Source organism: Myotis brandtii, unplaced genomic scaffold, assembly GCF_000412655.1.
Source record: "Myotis brandtii unplaced genomic scaffold, ASM41265v1 scaffold226, whole genome shotgun sequence".
NCBI lineage: Eukaryota > Metazoa > Chordata > Mammalia > Chiroptera > Vespertilionidae > Myotis > Myotis brandtii.
The window spans coordinates 295,422-312,295 of NW_005358478.1; the positions used below are offsets into that span (position 1 = coordinate 295,422).

The 16,874-nt window shown below is 41.6% G+C and overlaps 1 protein-coding gene across 1 annotated transcript in view; it reads right to left on the minus strand.

Annotated features, from left to right (window-relative positions):
• The window catches only part of CFAP53 (cilia and flagella associated protein 53), a 22,559-nt gene extending 5,687 nt beyond the window's left edge, over positions 1 to 16,872 (minus strand). Inside the window, exons 1-6 of the mRNA XM_014539704.1 lie at positions 15,557 to 16,872; positions 10,878 to 11,108; positions 7,606 to 7,664; positions 5,247 to 5,550; positions 3,322 to 3,540; positions 496 to 712 (exon numbers count right to left, since the gene is read on the minus strand). Of these exons, the coding sequence (XP_014395190.1) occupies positions 496 to 712; positions 3,322 to 3,540; positions 5,247 to 5,550; positions 7,606 to 7,664; positions 10,878 to 11,108; positions 15,557 to 15,790 (1,264 nt within the window). The 5' untranslated portion in view covers positions 15,791 to 16,872. The remainder of the gene's footprint in view (positions 1 to 495; positions 713 to 3,321; positions 3,541 to 5,246; positions 5,551 to 7,605; positions 7,665 to 10,877; positions 11,109 to 15,556) is intronic.
• Between the last annotated feature and the right edge of the window lie 2 nt (positions 16,873 to 16,874).

The following is a 16,874-nucleotide window of genomic DNA, read 5'->3' on the forward strand; positions in this document are numbered from 1 at the left end:
GCCCGGCCTGTGCCCTCTCACAGTCTGGGACCCCTCGGGGGATGACCACCTGCTGGCTTAGGCCCGCTCCCTGGGGGATCGGGCCTAAGCTGGCAGTCAGATATCCTTCTGGCAGCCCGGGAGCCCTTGAGGGATGTCCACTTGCCAGCGGGGACCAGGCCTAAACTGCAGTCGGACATCCTTAGCGCTGCTGAGGAGGCAGGAGAGGCTCCCACCAGCACCGCTGTACTGGCAGCCGTCAGCCTGGCTTGTGGCCGAGCAGAACTCCCCCTATGGGAGCGCACTGACCACCAGGAGGCAGCTCCTGCATTGAGCATCTGCCCCCTGGTGGTCAGTGTGTGTCATAGTTATCAGTCATTCCCAGTCGTTCTGCTGTTAGGGTCAATTTGCATATTACCCTTTTATTATATAGGATACCTTCTTAATACATATTTTGGATGCTACTTAAATTGAATGAAGGCCCAACTAAAATATAATTATAATTCATTTCCTTACACTTTTCTTGAACTTGAAGTTTTCTTGTACACATGACCTCATTCATAAGTTGTTTCCTTGCCTCCTTTTCAAGTTTCAGCTGTTTGTCCTTCTCCGCCCACTGCTTTGCCTTCTCTTCTTCTAATATTCTGTCCAATTCTTTTTCCTGAGCATTTTCTTCCTCACGCTGCTGTGCCAAATACTGATGATATATCTTCTGTTCTTTTATCCTATCTTCCTACATAACATAAATTGACCACATGTTGTTAAAACATTCTTAAGTGTGATAATGATATTGAGGATATTTAAAAACAATCTTAGAATTACAATCTCAATGTTTCAGAACTACCACTGAAATTTTATAGATGAAATATTATGTCGAGGGTTTACTTCAAAATATTTAGGGGTGGTGGGGGTATTGGGTGGTGGTATAGATGAAACAAGAATGGTCATTAGCTGATGGTTTTTGAAGCTAGGTAAGGGACACATGGGGGTTCTTTGAACTATTCTTTGTACCTGTTTGAAATGTTCTAAAATACATGTTGAATACGTTAATTCACACACTATTCCAAAAAGTGTGTCTCAAAGCAGTTCCCAAATAATTTGCAATGGTACAGCTTTATTTTCATTTATTTTAATTTGGGTAGATGAAATCTTAACCTGATAAACAAAATAAATCACTACTACTACATGGCACTGTTTCTGACCAGAAGATAAGTCAGTCACCTGATATTTTATAACAGCAATTCTCAATCGTAGCTACACTTTGGAATAACCTGGGGAGCTTTTCTTCCTTTTCTTTTCTTTGTTTTTATTCTTTACTTGAGTTCTGGCTAAGAAAGAATTCAGAGCCAAGACTCAAATACAAGCAAAAGTTTATTTAGAAAGTCACAGAGGTAGAAGTGAGCCGTAGAAGAAATAGGCTCAGGAAACAAGTTACAGAGGCCAAAAAAGAGCCCTTGGAGCTTAGGAGAAAGAGAGAGGCAAGGAAAATGTGCTGGGGGGCGGGCGAGAGAGAGAGAGAGAGAACCATGCCCATTTGGGGAGCTTAAAAATTATTAAGGGCTGAGTCTCACTCCAGAGATTCTTATCTAATGGATAGTTTTAAGTTCCCCAAGTGATTTTAATGTGCAGCTAAGGTTGTGAACTGGACTTTATAACAAAGACATTTCAGTTTACTTCTCCATCTTCCATGGTTTTATATTTGTGCTGTTCCATTCAATCTCTGATCTGATCTCTTTTGAGAAAATCATAGTCCTGAGGTAGGACTAGCAAGGTTTGAGGGCTATAGCTGTACTATCAGAATGGCTTGTATACACAGTCTCATTCTTACTTAGGAATAAATTTAACAAGAGAAGGGCAAAACTTATACTCTTAAAACTAAGAAATATTATTGAAATAAATTAAAGACATAAATAAATGAAAAGACATCCTATGTTCATGGATCAGTAGACAATATTGTTAAAATGGCAGTTGTCCCCAACTTGGTCTAGAGATTCAAAATAATCCCTAACAAAATCTCATTGTCTTCTTTGCAGAAATCAATAAACTGATCCTAAATTCACATGGAAATTGAAGGGAGACAGAAGAGTCAAAACAATTTGAAAAAGAACAAAGTTGGAGGATTTACATTTCCTGATTTCAAACTCACTACAAAGCTCAGTGATCAAGATGTATAAACATGAGATAGCATAAGGATGGACATATAGACTAATGGTATAGAACTATAAGTCTAGAAGTAAACCCTCACATTTACTGTCCTTTGATTTTTGACAAAGTGAAAAGACATGTAGGAAATTTAAATCCATATTACTTAGTGAAATAAGCCAATCTAAAAAGGCTAAATATTTTATGATTCCAACTATATGACATTCTGGGAAAAGACAAAACTATGGAGATAGTTTTAGGCCAATGAAACTACTCTGTATGGTACTGTCATGGTGGACACATGTCATTATACATTTGTCCAAACCCATAGAATGTATAACACCAAGAGTGAACCTTATGCAGGCTTGAAGGGAGCGCCAACCAATTGATGTGTTTCTCTCACATCGATGTTTCTCTCTCTCTGTCTCCCCCACTCCCATCCACTCTAAAAAGCAATGGAAAAATATCCTCGGGTGAGGATTAACAAAACAAAACAAAACACACACAAAAAACAAACAAAAGTCAAGCTTAATGTAAACTATGGACCTTGGGTAATAATGATAATAATGTAGGTTAATCAAATGTAACAAATGTACCACTCTATTGGGAGATGTTGATCATGGGGGGAGGCTTTGCATTTGTGGGGGCAGGAGGCTATGGGAAATTTCTGTATCTACTGTTCAACTTTGCTGTGAACCTAAACTGCTCTTAGAAATAGTCTTTAAAAATAGGACTATATTATAGGAAAAGCATGACACCCTTAAGAGTTCAATACAAATGTCAAAGGAACAGACAGCTAAATGAATACTGGAATGCTTTTCTCTACTCTCCTTGCCTGACAACACTTTACATATCCTTTCATATCACTTTCTCAGTGATGTCCTCCCCAACTTGCAGGCAGGCATAATCCCTCCTCCTCCTGCGATCTCATCGCCATGTGATAGAGTAGGAGTTCTCAGGATTCAGTGAACATCTGAATAAACCTGGGGGAGCTTGTTAAAACACAGATTTCTTGCCCCTGCCAGGATTTCTAGATTCGGATTCTGGAGCCTACAAATTTCATCTCTCCCAGATGATGCTGACACCACACTTAGAGTGGCACTGTTACAGTTCATTCTGCATGTGGCTGGCTCCTGTAAGACTGAGAGCTCAACAAGGAATTTCACCCAGCACATATTAGACACTGAATACACGTCTTACTCTTTTTTGCTTGTTTTGATCAGCCTCGTCCTGTAAGTCTTGCTGTGCCATTTGCACGAGTTTCGTGCTCAAGTCCTGCTCTTCTCTGTACTCCTGCTGAAGACGTTCTATCTTCTCTTGGAGGGCTTTTTGCAAAGTGGTCCTAAGTTTCTGTTTTGTCCTCTGTTTCTCTATCTTATCCTGCTCATTCTCAAATTTCACCTGAGCTCTTTCATCTTCCTAAGGCAGAACAACAATGAAGACAATTCAGTACAATTGGACAAAACAAATTAATGCATTTCATATACACACCTGGAATTAGAAGGACTATAAGAAATAAAACTTGCCTTCTCATTGCTGAGTCAGCAGTAAGGCTTTGTGAAATTGCTGCGTATGTAATTACAAAGTAATAGTTGTCAAGTTCAAAATGCAGAAATGTATAAAGAGAAATCACCTTTAAACCTAGTACCCATCACTCAGCACCACTCTCAACATTTCAGTGGATTGGCCTACACTTTACTCTTCTATGCCCATCTGCACATCTAGATGTGGGTGCATTATTAAACAGCAATAAGAGTCCAAAATGGAAATGTACATGTCAGCTAAATACGCAAAGCTAAATTTTAAGCATTTTGTTCTCTAAAGTATCCCCCCATCCCTCTCATTTTCTTAGCTTTCTGGCTGGCTTGACTGCCTGGCCAAACAGGCGGTTTTAACTGGGGCACCAATGCTGTTGGGCCTTGTGGGTTTAGTAGAAAATTTGGGACATTAGTCCTCCTGCCAGAGGCAGCTGAAGTCTCCTGAAGGGATAAGTATTTGTCCAGCTGGGACAGGAGATGATGTAGCAATCAATAGTGAGGATGGGATACAAATCCCAATTTGACTTGATTTAACTGAGGTTCATAACAGCTGTGATTACTGGTCTGTGAGAGGGGAGTTATGTATACTAGACTTTTCCACTAATGCCAGTAAATTCAACTGAATTGTAAGGGTCAAATTCGATAAGTGCAGAATCTAAGGAAAAGGAATGGGTATCAAGCATGAAAGCCGATGGAATAGCAGGCCACACTTTTTTTAAAGTAAGCTCAACCACATCCGGCGGAAGTAACCAGCCAAATCCAGACTATAAGATAGGAAGGGATGGGATGGGGGAAAACTGTTCAAGATTGAGGGACCTAAAAGTAGTTTGCCATGTTTTGGCTTCACCGGGATAGTTTTAATCTTACACCTGTTGTGCCAATGTAATGAATTTATTGCACCCCTGTCAATCTCAAGTGAATAATAAACAGTCATTCTTTCTAAAAGAGACTTATAACAACCATATTTGGATTCTGATTTAACTATCAAATAAGTTAGACAATGATGGTGTAATGTTGATTCGTGCACAGCAGATGGTTATTGTTGTGTTGGATGCTGTCATTGTTTTATTAGACAGCCTAAGGGAAAAGAGGTCAGTGCCCTGGCCAAATAGGTGCTGCCTGTTTCAACCGCACACTTGTTGAAAATGCTGCAGTAGGGGCAGCAATCTTGTTGGAACAAAATTATTGATATTGGTGGCCAGAAGGTCACCATAGCTGTTCCACAGCATTTCTTCATAGGATTTGGAAACTGTCAATTTACATATCACATATCAAAGAACAGGGGATGTTGCTGAATTGTCACTAGCCCTCCATAGCACTGCCGGTGACTATCCCATTTCACCCTCCCAAAACAGGCAGCTGCATTTTGCCTCCTTTCGCAGATAAAGAAATGGAGCCACCGTAGTGAAGTAACTTGCTCTCTGCAATGGGAGGGCACTATTAGCTGGGCCTTGAAATCCAAGGCTCTGATCATGTTGCCCTGTGAACCGGCCCAGGCCATCAGGCACACTGTGCAGCCACAGGCCTACAACCTGGTCCTGTGACCACGGAGTGATCATCCTATGACCAGCATTTTAAAAGGCCTACCACAAGGCGCGCCTCCTCTTCCTTCAGCCGCTGCGCTGCCTGCCTTCGCGCGTTGATGTCGGTGAGCTGGGCATTCAGCCCCAGCCGTGTGTTCTCCACTAGCTTTTTCTGTCTCCTCGCCTCTCCGGCTTCTCGCCTTTCCTTGGCTAATCGGTCTTCCTCCCAGAGCTTACAGAACATCTGCTCTTCCACCAGTTTTTGCCTTTTCAGCTCCTCATTAAACGCAACCTGTGCTTTCCGCTCCTCGCACACCTTCTTCTCATGGATAGAAAGCAATTCAGTGCGGAGCTCCTCACAGCGTTCCCTGAAAGGAGAATTTTAAAGACAAAACCTTCATGAGACATGGCTCTATTTAGGCACATATCTGTACAGTCAGATCCTGGAATAGAAAAAGTCAAAGATCTGGATGTAGGCCATACGAGCAGAGAAAACATGTGATGAATGGCAGGGAGATAGGCACCATGATGTCACAGACAAAATACGGACACTGGGTCAGACAGAGCAGGCTTTGAATCCTAGTTTTGACATTTCCTGTGTGACCTTGGGTTGAAAACTTGACCTATCTGATCTTTTTTTTTTTTTTTCAGTCTTTTAAGGATCTTTTTTTTAGTCTGGTAAGGATCAGAGATAACAGATGTAAATGCCTGATAAGTACTAAGAGCTCAATAACTGATAACTATGATTATTACTACCGGGGAAATACTACAATATTACAAGTGGACGAGGCTTTGGTAGAAAGAGACCCCACATGCACTTCCAAGGAAAGGTCATCTGTGACCACATAGATGGAGGCTTCCCCATCACCCCTGGGCTCCCGGCAGGTCACATGTCCACCGAAGGGGTTGCGCCTGAGCTGCCTGTGCACACCCGGGCTATGTCACCATTCAAGAAGACATGCTCTCACCATAGTGTTTAGACTGTGTCCTCTCTTTCAGTCTCGGTTATTCAAATTTCTTCAAAAGTTCTTCATTGAGCCCTGTGATAGTCAACAATGTCTACACTTCAGAATTACTTAGGGATATTTTCAAAATCCTACTCCCCACTTCTTCTCTTCCTCCTCCCAGACCAGACTAGGTAAAACAGAACACCTGGGGTGGACACAGGCCTCTGCAGTTTGTCAGAGCACCCAGGAGGTTCTGGCATCCAGCCGCGCGAGGAGACCCTCTGACTGGAGGCAATGTCTATAAACATCAAGTTTCCTGGTTTCTAAATCAAATTCAGCGCCAAGAAGCTGAAGTTTGAAAATGGGCTCAATATAGAACTTCTGATGAAATTTTAATAGCTAAGACTGAAAGAAATAATGAAGTCTAAACTCGCATTGCAAGAATGGCCAATACTTCTATTTTAATGATAATAATCACTGATAAAAGTGCTTTACATGGTACTTTCACGCATGAAATCTTGTATCACCCTCGTAAGTATCTTTTAACTCAGATGTAGCAGCAAGAATTACCTCCATTTTAGAGTTAAAGCAGGGAGCCTACGTGTCTTCCCAGGAGCAGTAATACTATCCGCAGCACTTACTGACTTTTAATTTGCAGGCACTGTTCTAAGCACTTTACAGGTATGGACTCTTACCATCTTCACAACAACCAATGTCGCAGGGAACATTACTGCAAGTTCATTTTCATCATTATGATCAGCCCCATTTACAGATGAGAAAGAGGAGTCACAGAGCAGTTAAGCATCATAGGTAAGTTCATACATTTCATATGTGGTAGAGCTGGGAGTGAAAACCTGGCAGGCTGGCCTGGAGTTTAGGTTCTTTGGTACCTCATTGTAAGAGTACATACATGCACAGTGCTTAGAACAATGCCTGGCCAGTAATTGACAGAGACAAGTGTTCTCACCATGCATCCTAGGGTATTTAACAAAAATACCCAAAACAAAACAAAGCCCAAAACTGCCTACTTTAATCTGGGGTTCAATCGCTCACTGTGTATAAATACAGAACACTTAAAAGAAAATCACAATGTAAAAATCACAATGTACCAAGAGCATGCTCCATGAAAGAAGTATTGATAAACTGGGTTTCATCAAAATTAAAATCTTTTTCTCTGTGAAACACCCTCTTAACAGAATAATAATAATAATAAAAAAAACAAGCTACAGACTAGGAAACAATATTCCAAACTACATATCCTGCATAAAAGACTCATATCCAGAATAAATAAAGTACTCTCAAAACTTAATAGCTAATCCAATTAGAAAATGGGCAAAAGAAATGAAGAGACATTTCACAAAGATGATCTACAGATGGCAAATAAGCACATGAACAGTTGTAAACATCACCAGCCTTTAGGGAAATATATGAATGACCCATTGAAATTCACTTGCTAGTGTCCCCTTTCTCCCTCACAGCATCTTTTCTGCAGCCAGCAGGGAGTGTCCAAGTCCAACCAAGGACAGGAGATGAGGCTAAACTTCACAAAGGCCAGAAAATCCAAGTCTGATCCTGTGTTGGTTACTACAAGCTTGAAAAACTAGTACAATGACTATCTGTGGAACTCAAGTTACCATCTTCAAGATGGGGAGTGGCAAGTTCCTTCTGGTGATATGCATGACTAATCTGGTTTTCTTCACTGCCCTTCTTTAGCAGCTCCCCGAGCCCTGAAATTTCCCATTCCCTCTAGTCTTAGCAGTTTAATTTACTTTGTTAGCAGCTGTATCTGCAATTTGTATGCACTACTCACTGCAATAGCTTACTTCTCCTTTGGGCCTCTACTAGGAAGATGTAGGACAGTCTATATGATTAATAGAAACTTCATGGCAGAAAGAGAAGAGATGGCAAAAGCTTTATCTCTGAACTATGTCTTGCCCTAGCTGGTTTGGCTCAGTGGATAGAGCATTGGCCCATCTCAGGTTTGGTTCCTGGTCAAGGGCACGTACTTCAGTTGCAGGATCGATCCCCAGCTCTAGTCAGGGTGCAGGCAGGAGGCCACAATCAATGTGTGTCTTTCACATCGACGATGTTTCTCTGTCTCTCACCCTCCCTTCCACTCTCTCTAAAAATCAATGGAAAAATGTCCTCGGGTGAGGATAAACATCAATAACAAAAAGAACCATGTCTTGATCCCTCCACATGCTTGGTTTTGCTTCTTTCTAACATCTGTTGACCTTTGGATATCTCACCTATTCAGATTTCTTGCGCTGTGAAAAATGAACTCATGTATTCCTTCTGTATTCTACCATACTTTAAACTCAAAGTTTGCATTTTACTTTATCTTGGGCTATCCTATATAATAAAGAGGTAATATGCAAATTGACCCTCATGTCATAAGGCCATCACAAGATGGCGGCGCGCACAACAGGGGAGGGGCAGCAGGGGCGGGGCCGGCAGCCGCTCCGTGCAACTTCCGCCAGGGTTCCTGGGGCCCCACAGGGGCACAGGGGTCCCAGTGGCCGGAGGCGGGGCATCAGGGCGGCACTCCAGGACTCAGGGCCGTCCCACGGTGTGCTGGCCACACGGGGCAGGACTCTGGGACTTAAGGCGGTCCCATGGCACGGGGTGCGGGGAGGGGTCCCGGGTCTTGCGTGATTTCACTCAACGGGTCACTAGTTGGTTAATAAAATTATATAGGTTTCAGGTATACAATTCTACAATATATCATCTGTATATTGTATTGTGTGTTTACCATCCCAGGTCAAGCCTCCTTCCATCACCATTTATCCCCCTTTTACCCTCTTCTACCTTCCCTATCCCTCCTTCCCTCTGGCAATCACCATAGTGTTGCCTGTATCCATGAATCTTTCTTCTTTTTTTCTTTGCTTAATCCCTTCACCCTTCTCACTCAGCTCCCAACCCCCTCCCCTCTAACAGCTGTCAGTCTGTTCTCTATATCCATGAGTCTGTCTCCACTTTGTTAGTTTATTTTGTTCATTAGATTCCACATATAAGTGAGATCCATATGGTACTAAGTAATTTTAAAATCTTACTAGTCAGCCATGAAGTTAACACCTTGGATACTGTTTGTTCTTGTGCTTAGAGTCATATTTCCATCTTTTGTCATTTTCCTTCTGCCCAAAGAACTTCCTTTAACATTGCTTATAGTGCAGTTCTACTGGCAATGGATTCTTTCACTGTTTGTATGTCTGAGAAAGGTTTTATTTCACCTTCAGTTTAAAAAATGTTTTTGCTAGGTATAGAATTCTAGGTTGACAAGTTTTTGTTTTGTTTTGTTTTTAAGCTGGGCAGAATCTCTGAGCCTTCAGCCGCAAGAAGTGGCCACTCCCACTGACTGTGTCTTCCCACACTAGCCTAAGAAAAACCCAACAACTCTGATTTGAGCAACCCTTGGGCCTCCCACAAGCCTCTAGCACAGGTTTGGTTTTTTAATTTCAGTTATTTAAAGATGTTGCTCCACTCTTTACTTGCATTGTTTCCAAAGAAAAATAATGACAGTCATTTTTATCTTTGTTTCTCTCTACATAACTTGTCTTCTTTCTCTGGTTTCTTTAAAGAGTTTCTATCTATCATTGGTTTTGAGCATTTTGATTTATGGCATGTCTGGGTATAGCATTCTTTATGTTCCTTGTGTTTAGAGTTTGTTGTGCTTATTGGATATGTGGTTTATAGTTGTCATCAAATTTGGAACATTTTTGGCTATTGTTTCCTTGGATAATTTTTCTGTTTCCCAGGTTTCTCCCATTTGTCATCAAAGACTCCTATTGCAAATATATAAAGCTGTCATCAAGCTCACTAGTCTGTCTTCTATAGTGTCTAATCTTTAATTCAATCTCAGACATTGTTGGTTATTTCTCCATAACTTTGATTTGTATCTTCCATGTTACCGGTTGAAACGGTCCATGTGATGTTGAGATGGCCCCTGTGAGGCTGGAATGGCCCCAGTGAGGTTGAGATGGCCCCAGTGAGGAATCGGCCCCGGTGAGGTTGAGACGGCCCCTATGAGGCTGAGGTGGCCCCTGTGAGACTGTGAGAGCCTCTGGGAAGCTGAGAAAAATACATGAACTCATTCATTTATGGATAATAAGGACCATTATAGACTGATGAACAAAAATGGATACAGAGGCAGAGCAGCATTGAGAAGACTGTCAAACTACAGTGGGAACCCTGGGGAAGGTTGGGGGGGAGGGTAGATCAACCAAAAGACTTATATGCATGCATATGAGAATAACTAATGGACACAAGACCCTGGAGGGTGGGGGAAGCCGGGGGAATGTCAAGGGGGAGAAAAAAGGAGACATGTGTAATACTCTTTGTAATACTTTAAGAAATTAAAAAAACAACAACAAAAAAACAAAACAAAAATACCAGATTTTTAAAAAATAGCCAAGACTAAGTGAAGCATGCTAAAAAAAATAAAGCACTGATCTGTGCCATATTTTATTTGATCACATATAGATGTGATATGTAATGTATATCTTTAACAAAAGGAAAAATGAGATATTAATTAAAGTAACAAAATATAAAATAATTATTATTTTGCTATCATGATAATGCAGGTGATTATAAGTAAAAACATAAACAAGCAATAGTTATTGCTTTGGCAGGAATATGAATATCTCAGCCATGATTCTTACTATAACATTCACTTGATTTTTTTTGACTGGTCAGTCTCAAGTGGTTTCAGGATTATTTCATAGTCTGGGTCATCAGGCTTGTGAGCCTTACTTATTTCGTCTTTCTTCAGTGTTGATGATAAATCCTTGCATGGCATCCTTCATTCTTGCTTTCACAAGACTGCCCACAAATTTGCGATCATTGTGCTGGCACCAGTCAACTTTCAAGCGTTCCCGTTCTATGGACTTAATGGAATCCAAAATAGCATGATGTTTCTGATAGTTGCGTAGGATTCTTTCCAGTTGTTGCTCAGCCCTTTGGCTTCCGGGAGGCTTGGCTCTCTGAAAACAAAGAACAACTATCACTTTTGATAGATCCAAAATCAACAGCATATTTTTAGTTAATCATGTCAATACTCAGACTAAATAAAACTTGGTACTATATAAGTTTAAGTGGCTAAGTCGTAACTTGTTTGATTCTTTGAGCCTATACTTAAGATCAAATTCGTCTCAAATATTTCTCAAGTGCCATTTGAGTAAAAGTTGATAGAATTATAAAGTAAAAAATTTGAATGGGATGCTAGAGATTATCTAGTCAAATCAGAGACATTAAGTGATTTGCTCAAGGTGCTTCAAATAGAGCAGACCTGGATAGACCAAGAATTAGAGGTCTTCCAATTCTTGACTTGATCTTGCCACTCAGTATTCTACTATTTCTCTGGGCAGACAACATAGTTACCACCATAAAAACACTTTCAATTAAAAGAGGCTACTAAGTAGCTGTGACCAGGTACCTTATGGTTGGAGCATAGTCCCAATATGCTGGGATTGCAGGTTTGATCTCCAGCTAGGGCACAGAGAAGAAGGAACCAATGAATGTATAAATAAGTTACCAACAAATCTCTCTCTCTCTCTCTCAAAAATCAATTTAAAAAATTTATAAGAGGCTGCTACCTAAGTACAGGTGACCCTTGAACAAAACAGGAGCTAGGAGCACACAGTCAAAAATCCACATATAACTTTTGACTTCCCCAAAACTTAAGTTGTCCCTTGGTATCCACAGGGGATTGGTTCCAGGACCAGCCCCCCACCCCTCGCCCTGGCCCCCACCAAAATCTGTGAATGCTAGTCCCCTATAAAAATATAAAAAATTAGATCAATGCATAGTTGGCTCTCTGGACTCCAAACTGTCAATCAAAAATTGTACAGGGCCCAGCTGGTGTGGCTCATTGGTTGACCATCCACCCATGCACCAAGAGGTCACTGGTTTGATTCCCTGTTAGGCTACGTGCCCAGGTTGCGGGCTCAATCTCCAGTGGGGGGCGTGCAGGAGGCAGCAATGGATATTTCTCTCCCTCTCTCTTCCTCTCTCTCTAAAATCAATAAAAACATTAAAAAAAATAGTACAGGTGTTTATTGAACACCTGTATGAGTGGATATCATGCAATTCAAACCTATGTTGTTCAAGGTCAGCTATACATAGAATGTATATAAAATAAGTTTTGAGCCCTAACCGGTTTGGCTTAGTGGATAGAGCATCGGCCTTCGGACTGAAGGGTCCCGGGTTTGATTCTGGTCGAGGGCATGTACCTTGGTTGTGGGCGCGTCTCCAGTTGGAGGTGTGCAGGAGGCAGCTGATTGATGTTTCTCTCTCATCGATGTTTCTAACTCTCTATCCCTCTCCTTCTTCTCTGTAAAAAATCAATAAAATATATATTTAAAAAAATAAAATAAGTTGTGAGAAGGAAGAAAGTGGGGGAGAAAGGAGAGAACTAAGGAAAAGTAAAAAAGAAAAGCAAAACCGGTGGTAAAACTTTATTTCTATTTCTATTGTGCCCAGGAGTTTAATGCAAGGGCTATGCTCCTGACATTTTGGGTAACTTGGATTTCTGTAAATATGTTCATTTTACACAAACATCCACTAAAAAGTTGGAAACGCACACACCATTTTGAATATATATTGATACATTTAATAAAATCACATGGAGTATATCTTTTTCAATTCTGTATTCCTGGCATTGAACATAATGCCTACCACTGTCAGGTTCTCATAGGAAGGAAAGACAGAAAGAAAAGACAATGTTTCTGGGTGGGCTTGATACAATTTCTGCTCCTCCTAGGGCCACCATTAAATCCACGGTCTTGAGCTTTGTACTTCCAGCTAGTTTTATCAAGTCAACCTTATGTGAGTCGTGACACTCTGGGGTCCTGATTCACAGCAACAAAACTCAACTTACAGCAGAGAGTCAATCTTATCACTTACACTTAGAACGTCATTGTCAGGACTACCAAAATACAAGGTTGGGTCTTGGTAAAGGAGTCTTCTGGAGAAAGAAAATCAACATCTGGAGAAGTTTGATGAAAAGATTAAGGGTTCCGGTACGCAGATAGACACTTAGGTTTAACTGAACAAGATAAGGCAAGGTTGAGATGAGCTAGAGACAGAACATGATGTCTGAAGTAATATGGGAATTAGCTAATTCAGAATTATTTAGAGTCTGGAGCCAGTTAACAAATTACTGTTCTCTAATATGTATGGCATTTTAGAAATGCAGCTTCAGTGTCAACAAAACAGAGCAGGGTTGAAACTACACCTTGGGTAGGATACACAGAAACTCAGGTTCCCAGTAGACATACATACAGGCTGAGAATAGCAACCAAGTTCCAAGACCATCAGGAATCAATTGTCTTGGCAAGAACCAGGCCCTGAGGCACATTTTGACTGAAGAAGGGAATAGGGTTAGAGGATAGTGAGAAACAGCCAGAGCAGTAGCCAAGGAGCCAGGAAGCCTTTTAAGGCTTGGGGCTTGCCATGCAGGACTCTGTGGCCAGAAAGGACCCATTCTCTGGATGAATAAACTATGATCTGGAGTTCTCTAACAAGGTGATGCCAATCCATGCACAGTCTTATCATTAATCAAAACTGTCACTGCTTAATAGAAATATAATGTAAACCAGATCTGTAATTTAACATTTTCTAGTAGCTGCATTTTTAAAAGTAAAAAGACAACTGAAACTAACAAAATAATATTGAATGTAAACTATAATTGAAAAATAAAATTAAAATAAAAGAGTAAAAAGAAACAGGGAAATTAATTATAATAATATATTTTATTTAACCAATATATCCAAAATACTATCATCTCAACAGGTGATTCTAAGCATATTTCAAGTGATCAAAAGTTATGTGTAGACACTGGACTCTAAACCATGCTAAAGGCAAGCAAAAAAAGAATTTTATAACTACCTTGTATTTTCAAGGTCACTGAAGGCTTTTGTTACTGTAACATCTCACATTATAGTTTCTAGTATTACAGTTTACAGTTTAATCTCTTAAAGAACAATGTCTTATATTCTAGCTAGGATTCTGGCCTCTACCCCTCTGTCCATGATCAGAATAAATGTCCTCCTAAAAAACTATTTTGAGAAGTAAATAACTGGGTTCCTAGGAGGCACTCATCAAACAGTGGCTCATTTCGATTTTCCGTTACTTCAGACATTACACCTTTTATTGCTTTTTTTCTGGTGTAGTTGTTTAGCACCCAAGTCTCGGCTCTGGTGGCTTTTATTCTTCTCCCACAACTCTGCAACTGCTACCATCCACATTTCTTATCACACCCTGACATTTGAGATGCACAGACTCTGATCTTTTCCTTTCTATTTTTCTATAAGCTCCAAGTGTAAGCTCAAAGCATTACATAGGCCTGCTTCTCTGGCCTGGAGGTAATCTGGTGGAACAGAAATTCCTACTGTTCCCAACACAAATAGTGGCACCTGACCAATGGCACCAGCCCCTCAGCTCTGTGTTCTGATACCAAACCCAGAGTAGGTAAGTTTCTGTCCCTGATGAAGTCTGTCTATAATTAACTTAAACCCTACCGTCTGTAGAAACTCCAGCGTACTGATTTCCAGACCCAATCCTACAGTCCTTGGACTTAGAAAAGAGGGAGCAGGTCTATAAATGGACTGATAATTGCTGTGTGCACCATGGAACATAAAATTGTATCCTTCATTATCCCTGATATTTCCTTCATAAAGTGTCCTCACAACTGTAGCATATCACGATCTACTGTTAACCTTTTATGGTTTTCTGCATGAGCAAGTTGTTTCTGCAATTAGATAATAAGCAACTTGAAGGCAGGGATCAGACTTCTGTTGAAGAGTGAACCTCCCAGGGTCATTGTATCTCCCACTTTGCTGTGCATGCAGGAGGCACTCAAGCAATACCTCCATAATTGCCTAATTACACATGGAAGTTTTCTAGCCTGTTGAAACACAGGTGCATGGACCTAAGACCAAGCCAGCTTTCCAGGCAACAAACCCTCCTGTTTCCATCCAGGCCTGCAGGGACACTTCTGTTACAGTTGAGTTTGCACAGAAGGACTCTATAACCCCTGGCAACCCCTCACAGCCCAACACCCCTTCCACAGACAACCGAATCACCTCCGGCCCACACCGATTTCCTGCTGCCTGATCTACTGCCTTTCCCATGACGCACACACCGCAAATCGCAAGGGACGACGACAGCCTTTGGGTGTCTTGGAAACTAAAACTCCTCAAGATCCCAAGTAGTAATTCTCCCAATACAGAATCTAAATATTGTAACAAGCAGGGGAGGGGGAGGAGGGACGGAATACCCAAGCGAAATTATCCTTCTTTTCAAAATCAACCCCATTGTAGCAGGCACCAGTTTTCCTGAGCCCCCGCTGGAGGCCAGATTGGGCTCCGCTAGGTCTGGAGTGCTCGAGGATGCAGAAAGCAGTTGGGGCCCGCACACATCCCCTGCTTACCACCATCACCACTTTGGGAGTGGGGCCCTTAACCTCCCGCTGTACGATGCCAAACCGCTGGCTGTACATTTTCGAGTCTCCCCTCGGGATAGTGCGGCGTCTGCCGCAGTTCCCTAACGGTGCAACCTGCAACCGGTGGAACCAGCTTCGGAGACACAGATGTCCCGTTGCCATGGTGAGCCTCGCGGGGCAGGTGGGTGGGGCGGAAGTTGATCCTGTCACCATGGTGACCATAGACGCCGGGACTTGCGACTTCCTCTGGAAGCAGATAAGCTGAGTCTACGAGGGGGCCCTCACCACGCCCTTGATCAGGTCTCCTGCAGACCTCGCCCTTTTCCTCTAGGGTTCATCAGAGTAGTAGAAAAAAGCCTCTTTTACCCGAAGTGAAGTCAAAGATCTAATAATATTCCAATTGGCTTTGCTATTTATATCCTGTAACCAGTCGGTCTAAAAGCACGAGAAAGGTTAGTGGACATTTTATGGGAAGGTTATTAAATGTTGTGGCCATCCTAGGATAATCTTGATAACGTAAATCATCACAAGACCTCCTGGTATGTTTTGGTAGTTCTTGACAGTAATTTGCAAGGTATTTTCACACACAGATGTTTGAGCCTCACGAATATCTTATAGGTTAACGGAACAGCAGGCATTACCCTCATTTTACAATAAAGGCTGAGAGAGCCGAACTGCCTCGTCAGCCTGCCCAACCAGTAATGATAAATCTGTTACTAATGAAATCTTATTACTCTGGGCACAAACCAAGAGTTAGACTTGGGGTACTCTAGGATGGGGGGCAGACCAGATGGGCTGGTAGTGCAGTGATAGGAATGACTGGGCACCATAAAAACCAGGAGTCTGAGTCAAGGGTCACATTGGACCAAAGTCAGGATGTGTGGATTAGATGGGCAAGTAAATGAGGCCCTGAGAATCCGGAGCCCAGGGAACTTGGAAGGGGCCCTCAGCACAGGTGGAGGCTGTATTTCCAGCCAAGAGCAATGTAGTCAATACCTTAAAGCCAATTAAGATGACTCTTTGCTGCTCTCACTCTAAAGTGGGGTGGACACAGAACACTAGAATATATAGATTACAGAAAAAAATCAGTACCTAGCCAGTCACTGTCATGTAACAATAACCAGAGCACAATTATTGTGCATACCATTTCAAGGCTTCAATTTACTGTAAATTAACATTCCTTAATCACTTGTAATCCACCCACTTCGGATTTTGTATATGGTACGTTTCTAGATTTGGATTCCATTTCCTGAATTGCTGGTTCAGCTTTTCAGCCACAAAACAATGTTTCTTCTTTTTTAATAAT